The sequence below is a fragment of the Carassius carassius genome, chromosome 12 (assembly GCF_963082965.1).
Source record: "Carassius carassius chromosome 12, fCarCar2.1, whole genome shotgun sequence".
Classification (NCBI taxonomy): Eukaryota; Metazoa; Chordata; class Actinopteri; order Cypriniformes; family Cyprinidae; genus Carassius; species Carassius carassius.
Genome location: NC_081766.1, coordinates 25,601,175 through 25,614,248, shown reverse-complemented (window position 1 = coordinate 25,614,248; position 13,074 = coordinate 25,601,175). Strand labels below are relative to the sequence as shown.

At 38.1% G+C, this 13,074-nt stretch overlaps 1 protein-coding gene across 1 annotated transcript in view; it reads right to left on the bottom strand.

The window, feature by feature from the left end:
• Nucleotides 1-605: 605 nt before the first annotated feature.
• Nucleotides 606-13,074, bottom strand: part of mier1b (mesoderm induction early response 1b, transcriptional regulator) — a 113,904-nt gene continuing 101,435 nt past the window's right edge. Inside the window, exons 8-9 of the mRNA XM_059563942.1 lie at nucleotides 1,577-1,704; nucleotides 606-1,342 (exon numbers count right to left, since the gene is read on the bottom strand). Of these exons, the coding sequence (XP_059419925.1) occupies nucleotides 1,053-1,342; nucleotides 1,577-1,704 (418 nt within the window). The 3' untranslated portion in view covers nucleotides 606-1,052. The remainder of the gene's footprint in view (nucleotides 1,343-1,576; nucleotides 1,705-13,074) is intronic.

Here is a 13,074-nt window from a genome sequence, read left to right as displayed (position 1 = left end):
AATCTGCAAAAACGATAATTCGGTCGACCTCTACTATGAATATTAAAATTAAAAAATGCAAGAAATTTATTCTTTTCACATCATAATCAATGAGAAAAGCTAATAAGAACTGTTAAGTACATTTCCTCAATAAATGTTATTTTCAAATGAAATAAATTATATTTTGCTTAAAGAAAATAAAGCCTGTCTTAGGACCATAATATATTTGTGGCACTAAGCATATTTTCCCTCCATAATCTTATTAGAGTAATATTAAAATATATACATATCAAAGTATTTCTACATAATTTTTTTTAGTCTGTGTTTTTGTATTGTATTGTAATGTATTACAGTAATCTATGAAAACTAAATGAGAATCATTTACTAAAACTAAAAAAACACCACAAATGTAAAAATATAAAATGCATTACAGTATAAAACTAAATAATGCTCCCAAGAATAGGCTTAATTTTCTTTACACCAAAATAAATAAATAAATAAATAAATAAAAAAGGTGCAATATGACCTGGACATTTCTGCTATGAGATTCAATCAGTTAAAAGAAACATACAGCTAGCAAACCAATTTTGTGGGCACTTTACAAAAACAGAACATTGGAGGGGTGATTCCATTGGATTATTTATTTTCACTACATCTGACGGGAGCTTGCAATATGTCTCAGACAACAAAAAAGCTGAGCACTGAACCATTAATATACAATATAAATCAAAACAACTTGATGTACCTGGAAACACACGCTCACCAACATTTATCCTCATCAATTATGTATAATGGCTTGAACAGCATTTTCACCATTTGCCAAAATGTCTCAAAAAATATAAATATCTTGTTGGTAAAAAAATAGCAGACAAATTCCAATTACATACAGAATATACATTTCTCTGTAAAATGGTTTTATGAAAAAGGCGCATTAATTAGCTGTAGTTAGGTTTAGAAGGTGGTATTTTTAGAGCAGCTTAGCTTTGGATTTAGGGTGGATGAGGTGAGAGGTGTCACAGCGCTGTCCCATCGCCCTGGTTTTTGATTTTGGACTGACTTTTGGACTGTCTTATTCAGTCTTCTTTTATCCTTGAAGGGTCTATTTCAACTTGGTCCAGTGATTCTGATTCTGTCCGGGACTTTTTTGTTGGCTTGTTGAGACCCTGGCAGTCCTGTTGGTGCTTCACCAAGCCGTTTCTGTCTGTGTTGTGGGTGTCTGTTAGTTTACAGCCGTTGGAGTCAAGATGATCTGTTAGTAGACTTTGTTTAGATGCTCCATTCACCGGGACAGATTCAATCTTCCCCTCGCTCACACTGCTCAAGATCTGTGTGGCATCTGCACTGGAGCTGTGACTGGTGAGTCCTAAATTGGGAACGGGAGAGATACACTATACTACATAGCTGTAACAAATGGTTCAAACACACAACATATAAAATTAATCCAACCTGATTTCCTAAAAGTATCCTGAAATATGCACCAAAGCATTTCAATCTAATTGTAAAACACACACACACACACACACACACACACACACACACACACACACACACACACACACACACACACACACACAGAAAACAACACGAGGTACTTTACCATTGTGACTGCTATTCTCTTCTCGCTCAGACTGGCTAGTGCTGCTGCTAGAGGTGGCAGGAAGTGGTGTGGTTGCTCGACTGGAAGCAGTGCTTTCCGTCTCATCTAAAAGTCTGTCCATGTAATCCCTACACAAGAAAAATCAATGAGCACACACCTTACACTGAGAAATGCAGGACCTCAGGAAACATTACGACCAATTTTTATAATATGTATCAAACTCTGCAGTGCTACAGCAGTACACTTGGACATCTTTTCTGCTGTAACAAATTATAACTCATTACCTCCTTCATACTTGCAATAATAAAACTGAAAGATATGGACAATAATACAGTGATGAGTTATACAAAACTGGGCCCCTTTACCCATGCCATAAACATGACTTCTATGCTTGTTTGTTAGCTGGACTGCATTTACATCTTCATTCCAGTGGCTCTCAAAATTAGTCAGATAGAGAAGGGGTTCCTTATCAGTCATTTATGACTAAATGTGACTTTAAATGTTATAAAAGTGATTTTATACTAATAAAAGCTAATAAACCTATGAACAGTATAATTTCAGTGAATTTAATAAGCTCATTATTGGTCTTCTGCTGCCATCTAGTGGTTATAATTGCAATTTTTCATATAACACTGTTTAGAATGAAAAGTATGCATCATTTTACACAGTTTTTGAGAAGTTGTGGGCTTTCTTTTAGGACTTACAGGTCTTTGGGTCCACAATGTAAAGAACATATTATAAAATTACTGGTTTTATAGTTGTCCAAATGCAAATGTTTTGAAAATTATTGACCTAGAGAATAATACTGCACTGATTTTATAGAGTTTGAGTTAACCCTCTGGAGTCTAAGGGTATTTTTGGGGCCTGGAGAAGTTTTGTCACGCCCTGACATTTGTGCTTTTTTCAGTTTCTTATACACATCTAAATGGCTAAAGTCTAGTCTCAATGTAATCAGCACAAACAAACAGCTATAACAATATGTGAGCAGCATGTATGTACATTATTGTGTTTTTGAGAGAAAAAAAATGTATGCGTGGTTAGTGAAAAACTAAAAATGTTAAATCACTTGAATAAGGCAAAAAAAACACATACAGAACAATGGTTCCCGGGACTTTTGAGAACTGGAGCTTGTAGTCTGGAATTTTTCTTTCTAAATTATGTGAAAATCATCCTGTTTACTCACTCACAGAAAAAATATATGTTTTGAGGACAAAATAAATCTATATAATTTTATACTTGTAGTTTATTTAGAATATATTTAATTATTCCACAACATAATTTAATATCCACTTGCGAGTGCAGTTAAACAGTTTATTAGGAACAATCAAAGCTGACTTTCAAACTGAATTTTTTGCATCATTACTCCAGTCACACAATCCTTCAGAAATCCTTTTAACAATCTTATTTTCTACAAAAAAAAAACAACAACATTTATTGTTATTATTATCATTATTAACGTTGAAAAGAGCTGAGAATATTTTTTTTAGGTTTTTTAGGGGGGATAAATTGAAAGAACAGCATTGTGTTACATTTGTTACAGTTACATTTATTCGTTATATTTATATTATTTACATCAAGCTTTTGAATGGTATAGTATTGTATATTGTTATTGAAACTTCATAATGCTTCACTTGATTATACATTTAGTCAAGAATTATAGTTTGGAAAAAATCTTTGGAAAAAGTCTAACTAGTAAAATGTTTACATGTTATGTGATAACTAGTAAAGGAATATAGATAAATAAAAAAAGACTTACTCATGTTTATGATCTCTGAATAAAGTGCTTGATTCTTTTTTTCTGAGGAAATCCAAATCTCAAATCCTCAACCACATCACATCTTTTTGGGGTGAATTATTTCTTATTCCTCTCATCGCTAAGCAAACAGTAAAATAAAAAAAACTTGAAGAACAGTCGGGCTGCGTTGTCTTCTGTCATGTGGGCGTACTCAAGCCACACGCTTCAGTGAAACATTAGAATCTGAATAGGGCATTCAGCGCGGGGACGTGGTCACATTAGAAGATAATGAAGGGAGATGTGAAAAATGGACATCGCGTTGTTTTCATATGGATTACTTTATCACAGAATATTTGTTTTCGCCAGCACTTATTTAGTTTAAAAGTAGACATATCAGGCTTTCTATAGATATCTCTCTCAAGTCTCTTCGTTGAGTGTTCACGGAGTTACAGTTCAGTTTAATGACGCATGTCTAAATGAAGATCAGCGCAGACAAAGGCTGCAGACAGCACACCTTGTATGTTATCTTTATTTTATAAGTGCACAAAGTTTTGTTGTTATTGTGTCTGTATGCAGAAAAAAGTAGACCCTTTACAGATTCGATTGATGTATTGCTCTTATCTGTACGATCAAAACTGGAAGTGTAATTTAAGCTCTTTTCGGGGTTATCAGGAGAAAATGCCTCACTTCAGAGGGTTAAAAACGAGGACTAGTTCACCAAAGTCTTTTTTTTATATAATGTAGATCTAATGTTTGTGTGAATATACAGTAGGGCTGTGCAAAAAAATCGAATGCTATTTTCATGCGCATCTCATCAGTAAAGACGCTCCTGTGATTAGAAGTATATCTCCAGCACGTGCGTTCTAGCCCAACTAGCCCAATCGCGTTTCCAGGAGGTTCCCTGATAAAAATTGCTTTCTCTCTTTCAAAATGGCCAAATTTGAGAAAAAAAAATAGAGTAGTTTGCATCACTGGGTATAGCTGTCGGTCATTTGAAATTTCTATTGTAAAAAGTATCATTAAAAGTTTACTATATTAAATGATTTGCAGCTTCATCTTACCTTGCTCTCTTTAATGTTACACTGACACCTCGCACTCTGCCTCTGTGAACAGTAATCCCCACCTAAATTGATTTGATTGTCCATCTCTGTCATTTTTTTGACATTGACGAGTGCTGTTAGACCGCTGATGCTTTGATCTGAATTGTCTAATTGCATTCGTAGACTAATGCAAATTAATTCTCACACTTTAATAGTATTTATAGCTCCTAACAGGCTGTGTGACTATCAGAAGTTATTACCTCAAAATTAACGTCAGTATGCAGTTTACCCTATTGCTCGCGTGTAAGCAATATATCCTTCTGTATGCCACTGTTGGCACACAGCATTGGTAGGTTGCCAACCCATGGTATACAATAAAGATTAATCCTTATTAAAGTTACAAAAGCTATTCAGTCAAGAACAGTGAGTGATTTGCTTGTCTTTTGCTGTTTGAGTAACATTAAAAACACAGACAGCAGGTTAATTAAAAAATAAATAAATAAAAAATAAAAAACGAGGACCCTCTTGTATCTGCTTTGTTTATTAGGGCCCGAGCACCGAGGTGCGAGGACCCTCTTGTATCTGCTTTGTTTATTATTATTATTTATTATTAGGGCCCGAGCACCGATGGTGTAAGGACCCTCTTTGAATTGCTCCGTTTATTATTATTATTATTAGGGCTCGAGCACCGAGGTGCGAGGACCCTCTTGTATCTGCTTTGTTTATTATTATTATTATTATTATTAGGGCCCGAGCACCGAGGTGCGAGGACCCTCTTGTATATGCTTTGTTTATTCTTCTTCTTCTTCTTCTTCTTCTTCTTCTTCTTCTTCTTCTTCTCCCGAATGAATCGCATTTTTGAGGGCTTAAACATGCTCAAAAAGTCATGAAACTTTGCACACGCTTCAAACCTGGTGAAAATTTTCGTCTGATATAGGATTCAGAAGAGGGTGTGGCAAAATGGCTCGACAGCGCCACCTATACTAAGAAAATCAACAGCCTTCCAGCTATGTTTCACGTACATGCACGAAAATTGGCACACATATGTAACACACCAATACCTACAAAAAAGACTCTTGGAGCAAAATTCTAAACCCAACAGGAAGTCGGTTATTTTTAATATTATGAGCAAATTTTGTGTAATTTTGGTCATTTCCATGTGTTGTATTTTAATGAACTCCTCCTAGAGATTTCTTCAAATCAACACCAAATTTGGTATGCCTAATCTAAAGGCCTTTGCGATGTTACATTGCGAAGATCTTGAGTTTTCGTTGAAGGGCGTGTCCGTGGCGGCCTGGCGAATTTCGATGATTCGCCATGAAAAATAAAGTTGCTATAACTCATACATACAATGTCCAATCTGCCCCAAACTTCACATGTTTGATGAGACTCCGAACTTGAACAGATTGACATGCCCATATTCAGTTATAGTCATAGAGCCACCTATAGGCAACAGGAAGTGACATATTTTACACTGCGACTAACTACTCCTAGAAATTTTATGACATCAATGTCTTTTTTGTGGTCAGTCTAATCTAAAGGCCTGTGCGATGTTAAGTTGTGAAGTTCTTGAGTTTTCGTTAAAAGGCGTGTCCATGGCGCCGTGACGAAGTTCGATGTCTCGCCATGGGAATAAAAGATGTTATAACTCAGGCATAAAATGTCCGATCTTCCCCAAACTTCACATGTGTGATAAGAGTCCTGGCCTGAATACATCTGTAGGCCAATATTCCATCGGGTGTGTCAAAATGGCTCGATAGCGCCACCTATACACTTTCAACATAGCGCGCCTCGAGCTCCGTTTCACGTACATGTACAAAAATCGGTACACACATGTAACACACCAATACCTACAAAAAAGTCTCTTGGTACGAAATCCGAATCCCAACAGGAAGTCGGTTATTTAGAATTTTCTCTGCAAAATTGGCGTTGTTTTTGCCATTTTCAGGGGTTGTACTTTAACGAACTCCTCCTAGAGATTTATTCAGATCAACACCAAACTTGGTCAGTTAAATCTAAAGGCCTTTGCGATGTTAAATTGCGAAGATCTTGAGGTTTCGTTTAAGGGCGTGTCCATGGCGGCCTGACAAATTTCGATGTTTCGCCATGAAAAAGGAAGTTGCTGTAACTCAGACATACAATGTCCAATCTGCCCCAAACTTCACATGTTAGATAAGAATTCTGCCCTTAACAGATCTACATGCCCATATTCAGTCATAGTCACTCCAAGAAATTTTATTACATCAACATTTTTTTTTGGTCAGTCTAATCTAAAGGTCTTTGCAATGTTAAATTGTGGAGATCTTTAGATTTTGTTAAAGGGCGTGACCATGGCGCTGTGACAAAATTTGATGTCTCGCCATAGGAAGAGAAGTTGTTGTAACTCAGGCATAAAATGTTTAATATTTCCCAAACTTCACATGTTCGAAAAGACTCCTGGCCTGAACACATCTGAAGGCCAATATGCCATTATAATGATAGCGCCACCTATTGGCAACAGCAAAATTGGTACATATAAATGACTTTGACATATTTCACTTTTTATTTACGATTTGAAATGCATATTTCTCACCGTTCACCTTTTTACTAAAGCCACACGATGGCGGTGAGCCCGGGTGCGAGGGCCCATTCATCGCTGCTTGCAGCTTTAATTAGGGCCCGAGCACCGAGGTGCAAGGACCCTCTTGTATCTGCTTTGTTTATTATTATTATTATCATTATTAGGGCCCGAGCACCGATGGTGTGAGGACCCTCTTGGAATTGCTCCGTTTATTATTATTAGGGCCCGAGCACCGATGGTGTGAGGACCCTCTTGGAATTGCTCCGTTTATTATTATTATTATTATTATTATTATTATTATTAGGGCCCGAGCACCGATGGTGTGTGGACCCTCTTGGAATTGCTCCGTTTATTATTATTATTATTATTATTATTATTAGGGCCCGAGCACCGATGGTGTGAGGACCCTCTTGGAATTGCTCCGTTTATTATTATTATTATTATTATTATTATTATTATTATTATTATTATTATTATTATTATTATTATTATTATTATTATTATTCTCTAAGATGAATCGCATTTTTGAGAGCCTAAACATGCTCGAAAAGTCATGAAACTTTGCACACACCTCAGAACTGGCGAAAATTTACGTCTGATATGGGTTTCAGAAGTGGGTGTGGCAAAATGGCTCGACAGCGCCACCTATGCACGTTCAACGGTGTGCGCCTCGAGCTACGTTTCACGTACATTTATGAAAATTGGTATACACATGTATCTCTCCAATACCTACAAAAAAGTCTCTTGGACCAAAATCCGAAACCCAACAGGAAGTCGGTTATTTTTAATTTTATGAGCAAATTTTGTGTCATTTTTGTCATTTCCATGCGTTGTATTTTAACGAACTCCTCCTAGAGATTAATTCAGATCAACACCAAAGTTGGTATGCCTAATCTAAAGCCCTTTGCGATGTTAAATTGCGAAGGACTTGAGGTTTCGTTAAAGGGCGTGTCCATGGCGGCCTGACAAATCTCAATGTTTCGCCATGAAAAAGGAAGTTGCTGTAACTCAGACATACAATGACCAATCTGCCCCAAACTTCACATGTTGGATAAGACTCTTGACCTGAACAGATCTGCATGCCAATATTCAGTTATAGTCATAGCGCCACCTATTGGCAACAGGAAGGGAAATATTTTACACTGCGATAAACTACTCCTAGAAATTTTATGTCATCAGTGTTATTTTTGTGGTCAGTCTAATCTAAAGACCTGTGTGATGTTTAGTTGAGAAGATCTTGAGTTTTCGTTAAAAGGCGTGTCCATGGTGCCGTGACGAAGTTCGATGTGTCGCCATGGGAATAAAAGATGTTATAACTCAGGCATAAAATGTCCGATCTTGCCCAAACTTCACATGTGTGATAAGGGTCCTGGCCTGAACAGATCTGAAGGCCAATATTCCATTGGGTGTGGCAAAATGGCTCGATAGTGCCACCTATACACTTTCAACTGAGTGCATATACACTTTCAACGGAGTGCACCTCGAGCTATGTTTCACGTACATGTACAAAAATCGGTACACACATGTACCACACCAATATCTACAAAAAAGTCTCTTGGTACGAAATCCGAATCCCAACAGGAAGTCGGTTATTTAGAATTTTCTCTGCAAAATTGGCGTTGTTTTTGCCATTTTCAGGGGTTGTACTTTCACAAACTCCTCCTAGAGATTTATTCAGATCAACATCAATCTTGGCCAGTTAAATCTAAAGGCCTTTGCGATGTTAAATTGGGAAGATCTTGAGATTTCGTTAAAGGGAGTGTCCATGGCGGCCTGACAAATTTCGATGTTTCGCCATGAAAAAGGAAGTTGCTGTAACTCAGACATACAATGTCCAATCTGCCCCAAACTTCACATGTTAGATAAGACTTCTGCCCTTAACAGATCTACATGCCCATATTCAGTTATAGTCATAGTGCCACCTGCTGGCAACAGGAAGTGACATGTTTTACGCTGCTACAAACTACTCCTAGAGATTTTTTGACATTAATGTATTTTTGTGGTCAGTCTAATCTAAAGGCCTGTGTAATGTTAAATTGTGGCAATCTTGAGTTTTTGTTAAAGAGCGTGTCCATGGCAAAAATGACAAAATTTGATGTCTCGCCACAGCAAGAGAAGTTGTTGTAACTCAGGCATGAAATGTTTGATCTTCCCCAAACTTCACATGTTCGATAAGAGTGCAGCCCTGAACACATCTGAAGGCCAATATTCCATTATAATGATAGCGCCACCTGCTGGCAACAGGAAGATTGGAACATATATGGAATAAACATTGATATATTCTACTTATATTTATGAGTTTAAATGCATATTTCTCACCGTTCACCTATTTACTAAAGCCACTCGCTGCCGGTGAGCCCGGGTGCGAGGGCCCGTTCATCGCTGCTTGCAGCTTTAATTATTATTATTATTCTTCTTCTCTAAGATGAATCGCATTTTTGAGAGCCTAAACATGCTCGAAAAGTCATGAAACTTTGCACACACCTCAGAACTGGCGAAAATTTACGTCTGATATGGGTTTCAGAAGTGGGTGTGGCAAAATGGCTCGACAGCGCCACCTATACACGTTCAACGGTGTGCGCCTCGAGCTACGTTTCACGTACATGTATGAAAATTGGTATACACATGTATCTCTCCAATACCTACAAAAAAGTCTCTTGGAGTAAAATCCGAAACCCAACAGGAAGTCGGTTATTTTTAATTTTATGAGCAAATTTTGTGTCATTTTTGTCATTTCCATGCGTTGTATTTTAACAAACTCCTCCTAGAGATTAATTCAGATCAACACCAAAGTTGGTATGCCTAATCTAAAGGCCTTTGCGATGTTAAATTGCGAAGATTTTGAGTTTTCGTTAAAGGGCATGTCCGTGGCGGCCTGGCGAATTTCGATGATTCGCCATGAAAAATGAAGTTGCTATAACTCAGACATACAATGTCCAATGTGTCCAAAACTTCACATGTTTAATAAGACTCCTGACCTGAACAGATTGACATGCCCATATTCAGTTATAGTCATAGCGCCACCTATAGGCAACAGGAAGTGACATATTTTACACTTCGATAGACTACTCCTAGAAATTTTATGACATCAATGTCTTTTTTGTGGTCAGTCTAATCTAAAGGCCTGTGCGATGTTAAATTGTGAAGATCTTGAGTTTTCGTTAAGGGGCGTGTCCATGGCGCCATGACAAAATTCAAAGTCTCGCCATGGGAATAAAAGATGTTATAACTCAGGCATAAAATGTCCGATCTTCCCCAAACTTCACATGTGTGATAGAAGTCCTGGCCTGAACAGATCTGTAGGCCAATATTCCATCGGGTGTGGCAAAATGGCTCGATAGCGCCACCTATACACTTTCAACTTAGCGCGCCTCGAGCTCCGTTTCAAGTACATGTACAAAAATCGGTACACACATGTAACACACCAGTACCTACAAAAAAGTCTCTTTGTACGAAATCCTAAGCTCAACAGGAAGTCGGTTATTTTGAAATTTCCCTGCAAAATTGGCGTTGTTTTTGCCATTTTCAGGGGTTGTACTTTAACGAACTCCTCCTAGAGATTTATTCAGATGAACACCAAACTTGGTCAGTGTAATCTAAAGCCATTTGCGATGTTAAATTGCGAAGGACTTGAGGTTTCGTTAAAGGGCGTGTCCATGGCGGCCTGACAAATTTCGATGTTTCGCCATGAAAAAGGAAGTTGCTGTAACTCAGACATACAATGTCCAATCTGCCCCAAACTTCACATGTTGGATAAGACTCTTGACCTGAACAGATCTACATGCCAATATTCAGTTATAGTCATAGCGCCACCTATTGGCAACAGGAAGTGAAATATTTTACACTGCAACAAACTACTCCTAGAAATTTTATGACATCAATGTTATTTTTGTGGTCAGTCTAATCTAAAGACCTGTGTGATGTTTAGTTGTGAAGATCTTGAGTTTTCGTTAAAAGGCGTGTCCATGGCGCCGTGACGAAGTTTGATGTGTCGTCATGGGAATAAAAGATGTTATAACTCAGGCATAAAATGTCCGATCTTGCCCAAACTTCACATGTGTGATAAGGGTCCTGGCCTGAACAGATCTGAAGGCCAATATTCCATTGGGTGTGGCAAAATGGCTCGATAGCGCCACCTATACATTTTCAACAGAGTGCATATACACTTTTAACGGAGTGCGCCTCAAGCTATGTTTCACGTACATGTACAAAAATCGGTACACACATGTAACACACCAATATCTACGAAAAAGTCTCTTGGTACAAAATCCGAATCCAAACAGGAAGTCAGTTATTTAGAATTTTCTCTGCAAAATTGGTGTTGTTTTTGGCATTTTCAGGGGTTGTACTTTAACGAACTCCTCCTAGAGATTTTTTCAGATCAACATCAAACTTGGTCAGTTAAATCTAAAGGCCTTTGCGAAGTTAAATTGGGAATATCTTGAGGTTTCGTTAAAGGGAGTGTCCATGGCACCATGACAAAATTTGATGTCTCGCCACAGGAAGAGAAGTTGCTGTAACTCAGACATACAATGTCCAATCTGCCCCAAACTTCACATGTTAGATAAGACTTCTGCCCTTAACAGATATACATGCCCATATTCAGTTATAGTCATAGCGCCACCTGCTGGCAACAGGACGTGACATGTTTTACGCTGCGACAAACTACTCCTAGTAATATTTTGACATTAATGTAATTTTTTGTGGTCAGTCTAATCCAAAGGCCTGTGCAATGTTAAATTGTGGAGATCTTCAATTTTTGTTAAAGGGCGTGTCCATGGCGCCGTGACGAAATTCGATGTGTCGCCATGGGAATAAAAGATGTAATAACTCAGGCATAAAATGTCCGATCTTGCCCAAACTTCACATGTGTGATAAGGGTCCTGGCCTGAACAGATCTGAAGGCCAAAATTCCATTGGGTGTGGCAAAATGGCTCGATAGCGCCACCTATACACTTTCAACTGAGTGCATATACACTTTCAACGGAGTGCGCCTCAAGCTACGTGTCACGTACATGTACGAAAATCGGTACACATATGTAAGACACCAATAGCTACAAAAAAGTCTTCTGGTGCGAAATCCGAATCCCAACAGGAAGTCGGTTATTTTGAATTTTCCCTGCAAAATTGGTGTTGTTTTTGGCATTTTCAGGGGTTGTACTTTAACGAACTCCTCCTACAGATTTATTCAGATAAACACCAAACCTGGTCAGTGTAATCTTAAGCCCTTTGCAATGTTAAATTGCGAAGATCTTGAGGTTTCGTTAAAGGGCGTGTCCATGGCGGCCTGACAAATTTCGATGTTTCGCCATTAAAAAGGAAGTTGCTGTAACTCAGACATACAATGTCCAATCTGCCCCAAACTTCACATGTTAGATAAGAATTCTGCCCTTAACAGATCTACATGCCCATATTCAGTCATAGTCACTCCAAGAAATTTTATTACATCAACATTTTTTTTTGGTCAGTCTAATCTAAAGGTCTTTGCAATGTTAAATTGTGGAGATCTTTAGATTTTGTTAAAGGGCGTGACCATGGCGCTGTGACAAAATTTGATGTCTCGCCATAGGAAGAGAAGTTGTTGTAACTCAGGCATAAAATGTTTAATATTTCCCAAACTTCACATGTTCGAAAAGACTCCTGGCCTGAACACATCTGGAGGCCAATATGCCATTATAATGATAGCGCCACCTATTGGCAACAGCAAAATTGGTACATATAAATGACTTTGCCATATTTCACTTTTTATTTACGATTTGAAATGCATATTTCTCACCGTTCACCTTTTTACTAAAGCCACACGATGGCGGTGAGCCCGGGTGCGAGGGCCCATTCATCGCTGCTTGCAGCTTTAATTAGGGCCCGAGCACCGAGGTGCAAGGACCCTCTTGTATCTGCTTTGTTTATTATTATTATTATCATTATTAGGGCCCGAGCACCGATGGTGTGAGGACCCTCTTGGAATTGCTCCGTTTATTATTATTAGGGCCCGAGCACCGATGGTGTGAGGACCCTCTTGGAATTGCTCCGTTTATTATTATTATTATTATTATTATTATTATTATTATTAGGGCCCGAGCACCGATGGTGTGTGGACCCTCTTGGAATTGCTCCGTTTATTATTATTATTATTATTATTATTATTAGGGCCCGAGCACCGATG